This window comes from the organism of the source record quoted next (assembly GCF_019968985.1).
Source record: "MAG: Porospora cf. gigantea B chromosome Unknown PgB_NODE_610_length_14007_cov_124.826, whole genome shotgun sequence".
Taxonomy (NCBI): domain Eukaryota; phylum Apicomplexa; class Conoidasida; order Eugregarinorida; family Porosporidae; genus Porospora; species Porospora cf. gigantea B.
The window spans coordinates 1-14007 of NW_027179148.1; the positions used below are offsets into that span (position 1 = coordinate 1).

The 14007-nt window shown below is 55.3% G+C and overlaps 6 protein-coding genes across 15 annotated transcripts; 3 read left to right on the plus strand and 3 right to left on the minus strand.

Moving 5' to 3' along the window:
* Positions 1–1069, minus strand: KVP17_002818 (uncharacterized protein; the record flags this gene model as incomplete). 2 transcript variants are annotated; one of them, XM_068519467.1, is made up of 1 exon in its annotated part: positions 1–1069. In XM_068519467.1, a coding segment is annotated over one exon (1069 nt), but the record flags the coding sequence as incomplete, so codon positions are not given. The 2 variants fall into 2 exon arrangements, with proteins under 2 accessions (XP_068372811.1, XP_068372810.1); XM_068519466.1 differs by having other exon boundaries at positions 29–1069.
* A 16-nt stretch (positions 1070–1085) lies between these two features.
* On the plus strand, positions 1086–2084 carry KVP17_002819 (uncharacterized protein; the record flags this gene model as incomplete). Of its 2 annotated transcripts, none has more annotated exons than XM_068519469.1 (1): positions 1086–2084. In XM_068519469.1, one exon carries the CDS (start codon positions 1086–1088, stop codon positions 2082–2084), a length of 999 nt encoding a protein of 332 aa, XP_068372813.1. The 2 variants fall into 2 exon arrangements, with proteins under 2 accessions (XP_068372813.1, XP_068372812.1); XM_068519468.1 differs by having other exon boundaries at positions 1320–2084.
* A 36-nt stretch (positions 2085–2120) lies between these two features.
* Positions 2121–2483, plus strand: KVP17_002815 (uncharacterized protein; the record flags this gene model as incomplete). Its single annotated transcript, XM_068519458.1, has 1 exon — positions 2121–2483. One exon carries the CDS (start codon positions 2121–2123, stop codon positions 2481–2483), a length of 363 nt encoding a protein of 120 aa, XP_068372802.1.
* On the minus strand, positions 2484–3472 carry KVP17_002814 (uncharacterized protein; the record flags this gene model as incomplete). 3 transcript variants are annotated; one of them, XM_068519456.1, is made up of 2 exons in its annotated part: positions 2484–3014; positions 3044–3472. In XM_068519456.1, the coding sequence occupies 2 exons, from the start codon at positions 3470–3472 to the stop codon at positions 2484–2486; spliced, it is 960 nt and encodes a 319-aa protein (XP_068372800.1). The 3 variants fall into 3 exon arrangements, with proteins under 3 accessions (XP_068372800.1, XP_068372801.1, XP_068372799.1); XM_068519457.1 differs by lacking the exon at positions 3044–3472 and having other exon boundaries at positions 2484–2939; XM_068519455.1 differs by lacking the exon at positions 2484–3014 and having other exon boundaries at positions 3020–3472.
* A 141-nt stretch (positions 3473–3613) lies between these two features.
* On the plus strand, positions 3614–7833 carry KVP17_002817 (uncharacterized protein; the record flags this gene model as incomplete). 4 transcript variants are annotated; one of them, XM_068519462.1, is made up of 5 exons in its annotated part: positions 3614–3846; positions 3875–4608; positions 4793–5710; positions 5780–7669; positions 7702–7757. In XM_068519462.1, the coding sequence occupies 5 exons, from the start codon at positions 3614–3616 to the stop codon at positions 7755–7757; spliced, it is 3831 nt and encodes a 1276-aa protein (XP_068372806.1). The 4 variants fall into 4 exon arrangements, with proteins under 4 accessions (XP_068372806.1, XP_068372809.1, XP_068372807.1 ...); XM_068519465.1 differs by lacking the exons at positions 3614–3846; positions 4793–5710; positions 5780–7669; positions 7702–7757 and having other exon boundaries at positions 4062–4718; XM_068519463.1 differs by lacking the exons at positions 3614–3846; positions 3875–4608; positions 5780–7669; positions 7702–7757 and having other exon boundaries at positions 4867–5745.
* KVP17_002816 (uncharacterized protein) lies at positions 7834–13872 on the minus strand (the record flags this gene model as incomplete). Of its 3 annotated transcripts, XM_068519460.1 has the most annotated exons (4): positions 7834–12870; positions 12900–12969; positions 12997–13186; positions 13215–13872. In XM_068519460.1, the coding sequence occupies 4 exons, from the start codon at positions 13870–13872 to the stop codon at positions 7834–7836; spliced, it is 5955 nt and encodes a 1984-aa protein (XP_068372804.1). The 3 variants fall into 3 exon arrangements, with proteins under 3 accessions (XP_068372804.1, XP_068372805.1, XP_068372803.1); XM_068519461.1 differs by lacking the exons at positions 12900–12969; positions 12997–13186; positions 13215–13872 and having other exon boundaries at positions 7834–12876; XM_068519459.1 differs by lacking the exons at positions 7834–12870; positions 12900–12969 and having other exon boundaries at positions 13162–13872.
* Positions 13873–14007: the final 135 nt, after the last annotated feature.

Below are 14007 nucleotides of genomic sequence, written 5' to 3' on the forward strand. Positions count from 1 at the left end.
TGGTGGGCCTGGCTTGGCCTAGCACCACCTTTTCCGATATGTCTCTGTCAGCGTTCCGCCTCCGCTTGCTGTTCTTCTCCGCACGGAAGTCACGTTCGATTTCTCGCTTTCGGTCGCTTGCCATGCGCCGTCCATCAGAGTCTGGTCGGCCAGCCCTCGCCTGTGCGGCAAGCTCCCGGAGCTGTTGCTCCCGGAGCTCCTCCTCCTTCTGCTTCTTCATAGTGAGCATTTCTCGCCGAATCCGAATTTCTTCGCGCGCCTGACGCTCCGCGATGTACAGCGATTCACTGAGCGCCGTGAACTTATCGTTCACAGAGCTGAACTCCAAATTCCGGCCGTCAGCTACGAGTCGTTTATCTAGAGGAATCGTATACCCCTTCTGATTTTTCCAACTGGAAACACAGGGAGGCACCTTCCACTCCTGTTGGTCCTGCAGCGTCAGCTTCTTCGGCGGTGAATGCAGTATCGCAGGCGGAGGGCTTGGTGGACCACGCGGCATACGTTTGTGACGAAACTTCGGAGGATCCAGCGGGTCAGCTTGTTTCTCAACCATCTTGATCATTCTCTGCTGGCAATCAGAGTTGTGACCAACGCCCTGATTACCAGGTGTATAACGAAAGAACTCAGGCTTAACAATCGCACTTCTTGTCGCGCGATCAAGTTGAGTCTCACTGTTAACCTTGTCGAGAGCCTCCTCCAGCGCCTTTTTGGTGCGGACAATGTTCACCGCCTCATCCTCATCCGAAGGCTTTACTTTCTGCCCAGGGCCGAACCACTGTGCTGTGGCGTCCACGGGTCTGGTGAGCATCGCCTTCTTCCCCCCCTGAGTCAGCAAGCTATCGAACTGAACTCGACCATCATTGGTGACCGACATCACTGCTGTACGCCGGAGCTGGTTGGTCCCCCTCCCCATCTCCAGAGGGTACTGCAGAACTAAACACTCTGGGAAGGCGCCGCCGCCACCGAAGTCCGCCTCCGAACGAGGAACGAATCCCTTCCGGGAGCCGTAGGCCGGGGCGGCCTTAAGGGCGCCCTCCGAAGAAGGAAGTGTGATCCCCAAAGTGGCCATGAAAATGGTGATTTAGATGAGTAGCAACGCTACCGACATCACACAAGTCTACGAGCGCAATCAAGAGGCCACAGTTTATTGTGGCAATCTGGACAGCCGCGTGGACGACGAGGTGCTCTGGGAGCTCTTCGTCCAATGTGGTCCCATCCGGAATGTATTCGTTCCTCGAGACAAAATATCTGGCAACCACCAGGGTTTCGGATTTGTAGAGTTTCAGACTGAAGGAGACTCCGACTACGCGCTGAAGGTTATGAACATGGTAAAGCTCTACGGCAAGCCCTGTCGCCTGAACAAGGCCAGTCAGGACAAGAGGCAACTGGAGGTCGGCGCGAACCTGTTCATTGGCAACTTAGACGTCGAGGTGGACGAGAAACTACTGCATGACACGTTCTCCGCGTTTGGGACCCTGTTATCCTGGAAGATCATGCGAGATGCAGAGACGGGGTCGCATAGAGGGTTCGGTTTCGTGGCTTACGAGTCGTTTGAGTCTTCTGACGCTGCCCTTCGTGCCATGAATGGCCAATTCATGTGCAGTAAGGCGATATCAGTGTCATACGCCTACAAAAAGGACACTAAAGGCGAGCGCCACGGCACGGACGCAGAGAGGATACTGGCTGCGAACCGCCCTGACGGCCGAGTGTTAGGGGCGCCAACGGGGCCCACGCCCTTAGCAAGTATGCCACCTCTGGGTCCAATGGTGTCCCAAGGTCACGTACCCGGCTTCCCCTTCCCTCCTCTGATGCCTCCCATGCAAATGCCACCAGCGATGCCGGGGACCATGCCAAGAGGAATGCCTCCCTTGCCAGGCCTACCTGCGGGGATGCCAAGAGGAATGCCTCCCTTACCAGGCTTACCGCCTCTCAACATGCCGCCGCACATGCCGCCTCTCAACATGCCGCCTCTCAACATGCCGCCTCTCAACATGCCGCCACTCAACATGCCGCCAACTGGAATGCCCCAGGGTGCGCCGCCCCCTCTGCATAGACCCCCGCAGATGCCACCGCAAGCGCGATGACGAGAAGCTATGAAGGTGCTGATAAAAACGACATTAATGCAAGCCCCCAACTTTGACGCATCAACACTACCAGCTGGCGTTCAGATAGAGGACCTCAGCCTACCAGCACTGCAGAACAACCTCAAGAAGCTGCACCTAACGCGGGTCATCGCAGCCATTGCGGCCGGCGTCTTCTCTGGGGCCACTGGAGTGTCCGAGCTGCTGTCAGGATTGGTAATTTACGCCGTTGCCATCGCAACCGTGTCGCTGGCAGTCTACGCCTCTCTCGAAGCCAGCGGCGGCACGAATCAGTTCTACTTGAGAGAGGCTGACGTCTTTACTACAGGTGTTTTTGGACAGGTCCTTCTATATTTCGTGGTGTGGACACTGGCATTCGACTGCACTTGGATATTCGCGTAATCAGTGACCAACTTGGGGTAACATCCACTTTGTAGTCAGATAGGCAGCAAGAACGTGTATGGGAAGGTGGATGAGGAAGAGGTCAGGCCGTCCATAGAGAATAGAGGCGAACAGAGTCCCATCCAAGGCGGCCATTGCGGAGCCCCAAGGCTCGAACCGTAACCGCTGGTTAAGTTGAATCAGAATGATTTTGATGCCATTGGAACCTGGTTGGTGGGTCCGCATATCAATCAGGAGAGCCATGCAGTGCACCATGGCAGCGAGAAACTCGTGAGCCACCTGACAAAGCAGCAGGATTCGGGAAGAGGACAAGGGATTCGTAACCATTGAACCCCCTATGCACGACCAAGCGTACATAAACCGTGTAGTCGTCTGCGCAGGAGGAATCTCACAGGAGCCATCCGCGTACACCTTCTGAAGTGACGGTAGTAGACCCATTGGCGGCTCCTTCAGCATTGGCAGAATCTGCCAACTGGTTGCCAGGGCTACCATCGCGATGGTTGCGAAAACGCAGGTCAAGTCAAAGGACGCCTGCGTCACGATCCACAACGACGGCCTACATAGAAGTGGTTGATGGGTTTCATGGGATTGGCCAAGAACTTGAGCATGCTGGACCGCTGATCCCAGAGTCGAACCAACGACGGCTCCGAGGAGAAACTGCTGCGCGACCGTAGTACGTTGTCAAAGAGGACTCGGCACACAAGACCCACAAACAGGCCAGCGAAAGGAAGCGGCACGCCCTCGAGGATGCGGGAGACGTCGAGAAGCCTGCTCTTGAGGTAGAGGTCGTGTGATTGGATGAAAGCAGTCAATTTGGAGGCCCCTCCGTCGGAAGTCAGGGAGTTGGCGATGGAGGGGACTACCCAAACGTTCATCAACACAAACACGCCTGTACAATAAACGGTTCCCAGGGCCCTCAGCACTAAACTAGGCACCGTTAGACGGGAAGAAGCCTTCAGCTGCGATGTGGAACTCACTTGCGCAGCCATCTCCAATGATTGAATATATGATTTTCCCACGAACACTTGGCCATGCGTTCGATCCTTGCTGATCTGCTGCGCGACAGAGTCAAACAAACGATTTCCTACGGGGTTCTGAGCGTTGTGTCTGGTGAGCCTTTAGGGTGTGTGATGGCGGGGTATTCGACGCGTGAACACTGCGGCGACACTTGGCTTCGTGAGTGCGTTGAAGGAGCAGTGAGTCTCTTAAGGTCGACGGAAGCTAAGAATGTTCCGAGGGTTGTGAATCTGATCTCTCGGCTGTTGACAGAGAGTCGGCGAGAGGCGATGCACCTGCAAGAGATGTTTGACGCGGCTTGGTTCCTCGTACTTCAACGATGTCGCGTCGTATCTGCGCTTTCACGGTGAGGCAGGCCAGTGCCCCAAACTTAGTTTCCTCATTGCAGTGCTCCCTACTGTGAAGCCGACACACCCCCTTTTGAAACCAACTCGCCTGCTGTGGGCCAAACTCGAGACGCATGACCCTGAGATCGAGTGCCTCTTGTCATTCGAGCCCCCTGATCCGCTTTTGGTGGTGGAACGCTTGAGCCAGGATACCTGCCGCGGCCCCTGGTGGCTCATGGAGCTCAAGACAGCATGTGCTTCATTGAACGTGTCACCGAAGGCGATTCTTTCGTTGGTAAAGAGCACGCTGCTGGATGTGGCAGCCTGGCAGGCTCTCAGCATGTGGTCACCCATCCTTCACGTCGACGCGGACGTTGCCCTGCTACACTGTTTGGACTTCCGGATGGCCAGAAGACTGCAGCTACCTCTTCGCGCTGACGAAGCGCTCCGACTTGAGGTGGGGATGCGCTGGCTGTCCGCTCGAAGCCATCTACCTAGCGCGGCGTTGACGTCAGCGGTGCTTTCTCTGCCCCATGCTCAAGGTTCTCGGCTCCGTCTGTGCCTGCTGCAGTGCGTCCGCTCGTCCATTGACGGTCATCGACTCCGCCTCTCAGACGTGCCGTCGAGCTGGCAAGGCTGCGACGATGATGCCCACCGAAGCGCTGTGGAGGTCCACCACACCACCGGCCGCCAACCCCTCTCAGGGCTTTACCACGCTCACAGACAGAAGGCTACTCTATGCTTGGAGACAATCAGCGCCGGGCCGCTAACGGAAGTCGATCGTAAGGGCATTCCGATTGCGCTGGATGTGCTGTCGTCGAGTTCATTGCATGCAACGGGAGCTTTAGCTTTGCTGCGTAGCAAAATCCCAGGCTTCTGTGATATCACATGAGAGGCCCCACAACCGTACGCATACAGTGGAAGGATTTGTAATGAACTTCCGACGTCGCAAAAAACCTCAAACAGATGGCAGCCGTCGCGCCCAATACGGTTTTCAACATGGTATGCACTACAGAGAGAGGCTGCGATCATGCTCAGACATGTGGTCCCGCTCTGATGCCCCAGCCCAGACCGAAAGCGTGCCCATGACCCTTCGTATGCTCGCAGCTGACGAACGAGAGCCGCCCATGTGCTACCTACGGCTGAAGCTGCCCCTGCGGTTTATCGGAGCCGTTGTCTGTCCGCTCAGGGACCAGTCTGCAGACGGAGCCAACTTCTTGGCATTCACGTCATCGCCATCTCAGCCATCCGACCTCGCTGCGAGGTTCTTACTCTGTCCGCCTGATCTTGGGGGTGTATGTGATGTATGGCCCACCGCGCTGGACATTCACTTGGAAACGGTGAAGTGTCCAGAGGCGGCCGTTCCTTTTGTGGGCTGGTTGCTACAAACTGTCGTGAAGCACCACTTGGAGGAACAGCAGAGAGAGAACAACCCGCCCCAGACAGGCTTGCCGGAAGCTCTGTCAGTCAAGCTTCATGGTCTTCATTCAATGGCGACGCCCAAAGGTGTGGCGTACTACACAGGCTGGACATTCTCGGGGAACAGGCAGAAGCTCTGGATGCGCATCCTAGCGATCGTCGAAGACTTTCGGAACCAGGTGAATTCGCTCAACGCCGAGGTGGTGCGTCGCGACTTGTTTTCACTGGAGTCTGCCCGCAGGAGGGAAGCACTGTGGAGCAAGATTGTTCTTCGGCGTTTTACTGGAGATTTAACGGAGCAACAAGAGGTTGCGAGACGTGAGCTGAACATCACTGGCATGCCAGCGTCCGGTCTCGCAGTAACATCTCTTCGTCTCGAATTCTCGCAGTGGCTTTATGAAGCTGAGCCTGGACGCCCCGACTGCAGCCGTCGGAAGGTTGTGCGAGATGAAGATGGATGTCCCTGTGACGTACAGATCACAAATGACGCTTATTCGTGATTTTCTATGTCAAGGTCCAAGCGACCCCGTTCAGACACCGAAACTAAACGGTCCCGCCAAAAAAGGGAGTCTCCAAATTTTGAGACTGGACTGAACGTCGGCGACATGAATATCGCCGTTAGACGATCCGTTGAGCCGCAGCTAACTCGTGAGATCTTGTCCCGAATTCCTGCCCGTGAGGCGCAAATGGGGGACGACGACTACTTGCTCAGCCTAAAGATGAGCGCCACGCAGGAGGGTTTGGTGCGAGAGGAGTTGCGTCCCGATAACGAGGCGCCTTCCACGGAGGAGGAGGATGTCGAGTGGCTTACGCAGCTGACTCCAGACCTGCAGGAGCTCATGTCGACGTTCTTAAAGAAGGCGCCCACAGCAGTGCAGCCACACAAAGCCCTTCAGGCCGTGCTGGCCTTGATTAGCCCGGAGGGGAGCCTAGACGACATTAAGCACTTGCTGGGAACCGACGAGCTGGTTGAGGCCCTCCGAGGGGCGGCTTCCAACAGGCAGGGGCGCCTGTTTGCGCAGAGCAAACGCCTCATGTCCGTGTCTGTGTCAGCTCACGCGGTGAAAGTCCTGATCCATGTCCTTCACTGGCTTGCCTACGATCTCGGCGACTCAGTGCAGGTCAGTCCGCAGATATCAGATCTCCTTGGCACGCGTCTGCTCGACCTGGTGCCTACCCTTTGCCAGTTCTCCACCGCACCTGCCGTGGCGTCGTTCACTGGGCTGCTCCCTACACACGTGTTGCCCTTCGTGCTGCACACACAGTCAATGCCCACGGACATGAAGTTCTACGTCCTGAAGCTGGTGCTATTGTCAGGCCATCGCTCGTGGAGCAGGCGGAGCGTGGTTTACAACGTCTGTGAGTACTCGTTACGGGTGCTGTTCTCGCCCCGAACCGCTCGAACAAAGTTTAGAGAGCTCATGTTCGCAAGCAAGTCGCCCTCATTCGTGAACATGGTCAAGCTCTGGGATGGGGTGGCCCAGTGGGAGATACTCTGGTCGACGTACCTGTCTGCTGAGGACCAGTCTACTTCTCGGTCCGCGCTGCGCCAGCGACGATTCAACCTGCAGCAGCTGCGAGACGGCTTGCACGACGTCCGGCTACAGATGGGAAAGCACCTAGCCATCGAAGCACAGGATGGACGGAGTGCTCGTCCAATATTCCTACGGGTGTGGCTACATCTTGTGTTCTCCGAAATGTTCCTGTCGGAAGAACCGTTCACTTTAGAGGACCTCGCTGTCGATGCAGTATGCATGCTTCGGTGTTTTAGGGCCGCCTCAGAGGTTAACCTGGTCCACCTGTCCCTCCTCTCTCAAACGCTGTCACTGGTGAAAGCCATGATGACAGCGTCTCGCTTCTCCAAGATTCCTCCGTTAGTGGCTGGCGTTCGCCTTGCTGGTCTGGTGCCCTTTACAGTACACGAAGAGCACGCTGACAGTGTATTAGAGGGGTTTCTACGTGGCCTACACGCGGACTCGGAGGCGTTGCAGGATTCCTTTGGCCTCCTAAGCGCGATGGAGTTCGACTCCCAGATGCGCGTGTTACAGGCCGTAATAGAGACGACGCCAACTAATGTAGGCGCTTGGGTCACGTTGCTGAGGACTCTGCTCCAAGGGATGGAGCCCGCCTTCGCCAGAATGGAAGGACTAAACAGGCTGAAGAAGTTTGCTAGGGTGTTTGATTCGGTCAGAGACGCTTGGGAAGAACGTTTTTTCGTCGGAAGCACCACCGAGCTGGACAGCTGTGCACTCTCCCCTCGTCGTCGTCTGGCGCTGCTTCTGGCGGCTTCTCTGGTGTCTGTCTTCTTCGTTCACTGCCTGGACTTGACTCTGGGTCTCTGGGCGCTGGTGGCGGCTGTAGTCGAGGTGCAACTGGTTCCACGGGACGCAGACGACAACCTCATGACCAAGAGGCCCGAGAGTCGTGCAGCAGTGGAGCTAGCAGGCCGCCTGCAGATCGCAGTGGAGACTATCCACCAGGTGCCTCTAATTATGCTGACTGCGCGGCCTGAGGCAGCGACGGCAGGCTTTCTTGTATACCGCACTCCTTTCCTGTGGTTACTGGAGTTTTTGATCGACTACGACTAATCACTTCTTCTTCCCGAACTTCATAACGCCGCCGAAAATGCCTTTCTTCGTGGACTTCTTCTCTGAGAGGTGTCGAACGAAATGCATATCTTGCGCAGCCGGTTGCTGCAGCTCTTGGAACATGTTGTTGTTGTCCAATGCGGTGGTTTGCTGCGCCGTCTTCTTTTCAGCGGCCTCCAGACGCTTACGCTCCTTATCCATGTCGAACTTCTCGTTGAGCTGCGCAAGAATGTAGGGCTCCTCCCTTAACATGACCAGGAAGTCCGTGATGTGCTCGAATATGTTGACGCTTGTGGGCTCACGATCCTCGCCTGCCTCCTGACCTCTGAACTTGGACAGCAGACCTGCTCCGCGGGTTTGGTCTCGATCGTCATGGGGTCGTATATCCATGTCTTGTACCAGATTATTCTTCTCGGCGAAGTCTTCTAAACATTGCATGTCCTGATCAACCACTCTAATTTCGTGCTCGTAGAAAACGTGGCCTTCGTATCCCATCTGAACCAGCATCAGCATCCAAGCCTTTACCAACTCATGCAACACGAAGGTGAGGAGGTCCAGCTGGAAAATACTGGGAACCTGATTGACGAACTTCAGTACGGTGGACTTAAGGTTCTGAATGATGGCGGCAAATGTTTGGCTGCCGAAATCCGAAGCCGGGTACATATCTAGGAAGATGTCCTGGCCCAAGTCTGCGTACACGATTCGAGAGGCGATCAGAGCGCAGACGTCACGGGCCTTCAAAACGAGATGCTGCCTGCACTGGACGATAACTTCCTGCAATAGTTCCTGCATCTTCTGGATCTCTGTGTCGCTGATGCCAAAACCTGCAACCGTATGCATGTCCCTTTCAGTAGTACGAACTTTCTGAGTCTTCGAGGATGCCGCCTGGTCCATTGATCTGTGGATCTTGGTCCAGTTGGGGTCTCTGAGCTCAGACTGCTCCACAGCAAGTCGGAGAAACTTTCGGCCGAGGTTTGGTAGCTGCTCGCAGAAGAACATCAGGTTGTACAGCCTTACGAGCATGGTGGGCAGGGGAGTGCCCGCAAAAGCCTTCTGCACGCCATTCACCAGAGTAGAAGTGTGGTTGCCGAAGCGCTTTCGCATCTCCTCAACTTCGGGGACAACTTCTTCGACATCCTTCTTCGTCTTTTTCTTTCGTGACCGGGCATTAGCCTTTTGCGTCGGGTTCCAGTTGAGGTCCTCACCGCTGTGCATGTGCAGGGTGGCGTGACTGGGAGCCGGGCCAAGTTTTACAGCGTTGGGGTGCAAGTCGAGATCGTCGAAGAACTGCGTTGGCTCGGCTGGCGCCTGTGTCTTGCTATCCACAACGACCGTTGCAGTCTGAGCGTCGGGGTCGCCTTTGGAGGACTTGTCTTTCTTCATGCCGAGGATTCCCAGCAAGCCCTTGCCTTTTTTTCCCTTCTTGTGTTGTCTGGCTTCTTCGTCGCTGTCTTCGCGGGGCATAGGATTCAGCAAGTTGTCCATCACGCTCTGCGAGAGGGCAACCACGGCAAGAAGATGGGTGTCCTGGCAGCTGCTCACGACGAACTCAGCATACTCCTGGGATAGGCGGCTCAAAAACTGCAGGAACGAAGGCAGCACCCACTCCAAGGGCGCATTCAAGTCACATACTGCATCGAATATCGCATTAGTGAACGAGAAAAGGTCCACGGCGGCCACTGAATGCAGCTCCGTTGGAGGCTGAATCGGCTGCCAGGTCTCGGATTTCATGCACCGCAGCAACACGTCTTCCACGTTGCGGAAGCGTTTCATCAGAGCAGACGTGATGCCAGTCTCCAACGCCGCTAGCAGGTTCTCCTGGTCCAGGAATCCGTGGGCCTCGGTAACCAGAGTGACCTCTCGGCACAGACGCTCGAATTGCGCGACGCCCTGCAGAACCAGGTCTCCATGTGGAGGGATGTCGTCGGACAGCCAGTGGTTGTAGTTGACCAGCGTCTTGATGGCGTTGATGATCAGGTGGCGGGCTGTGCACATAACAATCAGCGCGTGCTGATTCCCGGGCAGAAGCCGGCCCCAGGCCGAGGGGAAGAACTCCAGCTCTCCTCTCAGCTCCTCGTTGAACTTCAGGAAGGCCTGTCCAAACCGACGAAGGTTGTCACCAAGCAAAGTCATGGCATGCCCGCAGCCATCCTCATCATTCAGGTCCTCGAGTTCCTCCTGTGTGGCTGGGCTCTGTATCTCCTCCATAGCAGTGGCGAAGATGCGCTCGAACAACTTGTCGATCGTCTTCTTTATGAAGTAGCGGAGTAGGTCGTAGTTTGGCGAAGGGCCTATAAGCCAGGCTGGTAAACTCTTGGGGGGGTTGTTGGGGTCTATAGTGGGGAGGACCGGAGGCTGTTCCAGGTCGGAAACAAACATCAGAGCGTTCATTTGAGAGTAGAGCTTCACCATGAAGTATAGGGCATCGGCGTCCAGGCGTGACCTGTAGTCCATCAGACACTCGGTCATCTGCGTCCGAGCTCGTGCCGACAGCAACCGTCGCATCAGCATCTCCGTCACGACACGCTCCACACGTGAGGGAAACGTCAGTGAGATCCCCTCCGGCTCTTTACGGATGGTTTCGATTGCGGTGTAGATATTCCCGTCCTTGTTGACCACGTTGAAGTCGTTGATATCCACAACGAACCAGTCAGGATCCGTATGAGACTTGTAAAGGTAGCGGTACTCGTCCTCCGGCCGATACTTTCTGTCATCGTTGGGTACCCGGAAGTCAACGCGCGGCTTCTGGATCAGAGACTCGTAGCTGTCCATGGGAGTGTTGTCGATGATACGGTCCATCAATAGGGCGGCAGGCGACTTGTAGTCTTCACCCTGGGAATTGTCATCCAGCTCCTTCGCATCGCTAACTTGGGCCACCCACTTGGGGAAGGACTTCGATATCACGTACATGGATTTCATTAGGTCAGCGCTCAGTGGTCTGAACTTCTTGTTAGCGTTCGCAGCCGCAGGATTGTCGTCCAGGTCCAAGGCGGTGATATCGACCGCCTCCGGCAGCTCCAGCGTAGCGTACCAAAGCGTCTGCACTGATATGACACAGTACGTCTCGTAGGATATGAGACCCATGGAAGTGGGCACTTCATCGATTTGGGACACGTCCATGCCGTGTTGAGCCATATGCCCCACAAGAAAGAACCCTTGCACCAGCTCCTGAGCCTCGTGGCGGAGCTTGTTCGGAGAGCCCGAGTCGAGAGAGACACGCCACAGGTATGACATGAGAGTCATCAGCATGGGCAGCTCCATCGCCCAGTAGACGTCGAAGGAGCCTATTGGGAAGCTGGTGCTGTCGATGATCTTCTTCAAGTCTCGCTTACTTATGGCGTACTTCTCCTCCTCAGCCGAGCTGTCCGATTCGTCGTCGACGTCGGCACCCTCGTACTCGGCAATGTCCTTGCGGATGACAGAATCCAGCTTGGACATGGCAGACATGCCTAGTATCAGCATATGAATGCTCTCAGCGTTCCTCAACAGATCCACGCCGTCCACTGCAATACCCAAGCTTGCAAGCACTTCGTCACAGTTGTCTCTATCCACATCGACGCCCCACAACTGCTGGTCGACCGCTCGCGCTAGACCTGTAACGATGCTTAGACAGTACTCGGCGATACCCAGCAGTGGCCATAGGTTGTTGCGCAAGTTGGCATTGTCTCGGTGGTTGAAGACGGGAAGGCGGCCAAGTATTGGACGGTACCAGATTCCTTTTTTCAAGTCCTCCCGAAGCCACTGATACATGCCTTTGTACTGAGGGAGAAACTTGCTCAACCTCTGCAACTTGGAACACAGAGCGCAATGCAAGACGTGCAGCTGTCGCAGCATCCACTCCTTGCAGCGCATATCAGTACCCACGTCATCAACACCTTCGACGGCGCCGGGACATCTACAGTTGTACCAGGACTCCATCAAAAGCACAGCGCGGTACCGCACATCCAAGGTGTGAATGTTGGTGTGGTTCCGAGTGTACCCCGACTGATTGGGAAGCGTCAGGTTGTGCACCACGGTGTTCAGCGAGCGGGAGATACCGAAGGTAACCTTGGCCAAGCTCATTATACGCTTGATAATGAAGAAGGCTATCTCTAAGACGAGAATAGGTTCATCATCCTTGGCTCTATACGGATCCTTGAAGTTCCTGGGATTGGATTCTTCTTTGGCGAATACGTCAGAACCGACGTAGCTTTCTGGCTTGAGTACCATCACGTCTCGTTGCATAATGTCTTCCAACTCGTATGACTGCATACTTCTCTCTATCACAGAGAAACAGAGCAGCACCAGCTCGTAGCTCATGAGTTTCCACTGGAAGTCGTCCAGTCGCTTGGTACCCAGTTCCAGTGCCAGGTTGGCCTCTAACTTGGACATGTCGAACTCGGAGTAGTTCGGCGCCTTGACGGGAAAACACTCATGGGCCTCCTCGCACTCGATGTCACTGAAGAAGTCGTCGCGAATCCACGAGCCGTTCCGGATGTACGGGGCCAGAGACAGGTTGCGGTAGCAAAGCAGTGCCTCTTCGTGGCGCCGTTCCAGCTCGATGAAGATCTGATAGGTTTCGCTAGTTCCAACGGGGAGGGGGACGCGCAGAATGTCGTGCAACTGGGGAACCAAGTCTGTCACGTCCCAACCGCGGTCGTCGGCGGAGGGAGCGGGTATTTTTTGGTGGCGGAGCTCAGTCGAGTCGCTCTCTTCGTCGGACACGTGTGCCTTGATTCGCTGGATCTCTTTGAACTCTTCCAGCTGTTGCGCATCGTTGTCTTCCGTAGAGAAGGACTCGCGATTGGAGGGTAGGGCACGAATGTTGGATGGGCTGGCGTGTTTCGGGGGAGAGCGGACAGAAGCTGGCTCCTCAGCTTCTGGCCCATTCTCCGCTCTCCCCGTAGCTTTTCCCGAGTCGACCTTATGCTTTTTCGACGCGGGTGGCTTTTCTTTCTCGCGAGGCGGACGCGATTTCTTCGTAGCCGCCACTTTCTCACGAAGGTTGGTATTTTCCGTCTCGAGATCAGCGATTCGATTCTCCAACGTAGTAAAACGCTGCATGAGAACCCGGCTCCACAACATACCTCATCATTCTGCTCTGTAAGGTTGGTTATTTCGTCTCGTGAGAGAACACTGGTCTTCTTAGCTCGTTGTCTGCATGAACGGTCAAACGTTACCCACGTTTCCTGTTTGGCATCGAATCTGACGCCCTGCTTCTTGGCAACAAAGGCCTCAAAATCGACGCGAGGGACAAAAGTATCCACAGAGTTGGCCATGGTTACCAAGCCGTCGCGTTGATTCTGGAGGGCCTCGTACGCAGAGCGTGTTGAGTAGCGAAGTGATACATCAATTGCGCTTAGACGATCGATTTCTGCGTGTAGACTGCTGCCTTTTCCCACCGAGCTGATTGTAACTGTCAGCATTGAGTTCATTGGTGGGTGTGGTAGGTTCGGCATCTGGCGGTTGCAAGGCGTGCAGTTTACTGGTGGCCACGGAGACCATTTCTCGCGCTCTCTCAACTCTCTCCTCTGCGGCTTCTCGCAGCTCATCGCTTAGGGTGTCCCCAAACCGGCTCTTGAGTCCGTCAAGTCCGGATGTGGAGTCCCTAAGCTCGTCCTGCGCAAGCTGCATCCTCTCGTGTGCCCTCTTCAGCTTCTTGGCCATCTTCGGATCCGAAAAATTGACGCGAGCTGCAGGAGTTTTACAGTCCTTCTTCAGCTTTTTGAGGGCACCTCTTAGAGGAGGGAGAGCTTTCTTTTCGAGAGAGTCGCACATGATATCCACACCAGAGGAGTAGGCTCGGAGGAAGTGAAGGAATCCTTCAAGAGAAGCCTGCACACCAGTCATCTCGGCGGCAGGGCTGCTCTTGGTTTCCATCAGGCTGGTCTCTGCCTGTGACACGACGTCATTCAGGCCGGCAGCCAGCTCTCGGAAATGCCGCATGGCACCTACCTCGACTTCCTCCAGTATGGAGCACGTTTGCACGCCTGTCTTCATCTTCCGCTTGATAAATGCCGAACCTCCCTGCTCCGCAAGGAGGTCCTTGAATGATAGCATACTTGACTCGGCTTGCAGTTAAAATTAATTTTGAAATAGTGGAGTGCGCCATGTGAAAGAGAAGATGTCGACGTGCCATTGAGTGTGTGTCCCGTCATCTAGATTGGATAATAGCAATATTTAACGCATGTCGAA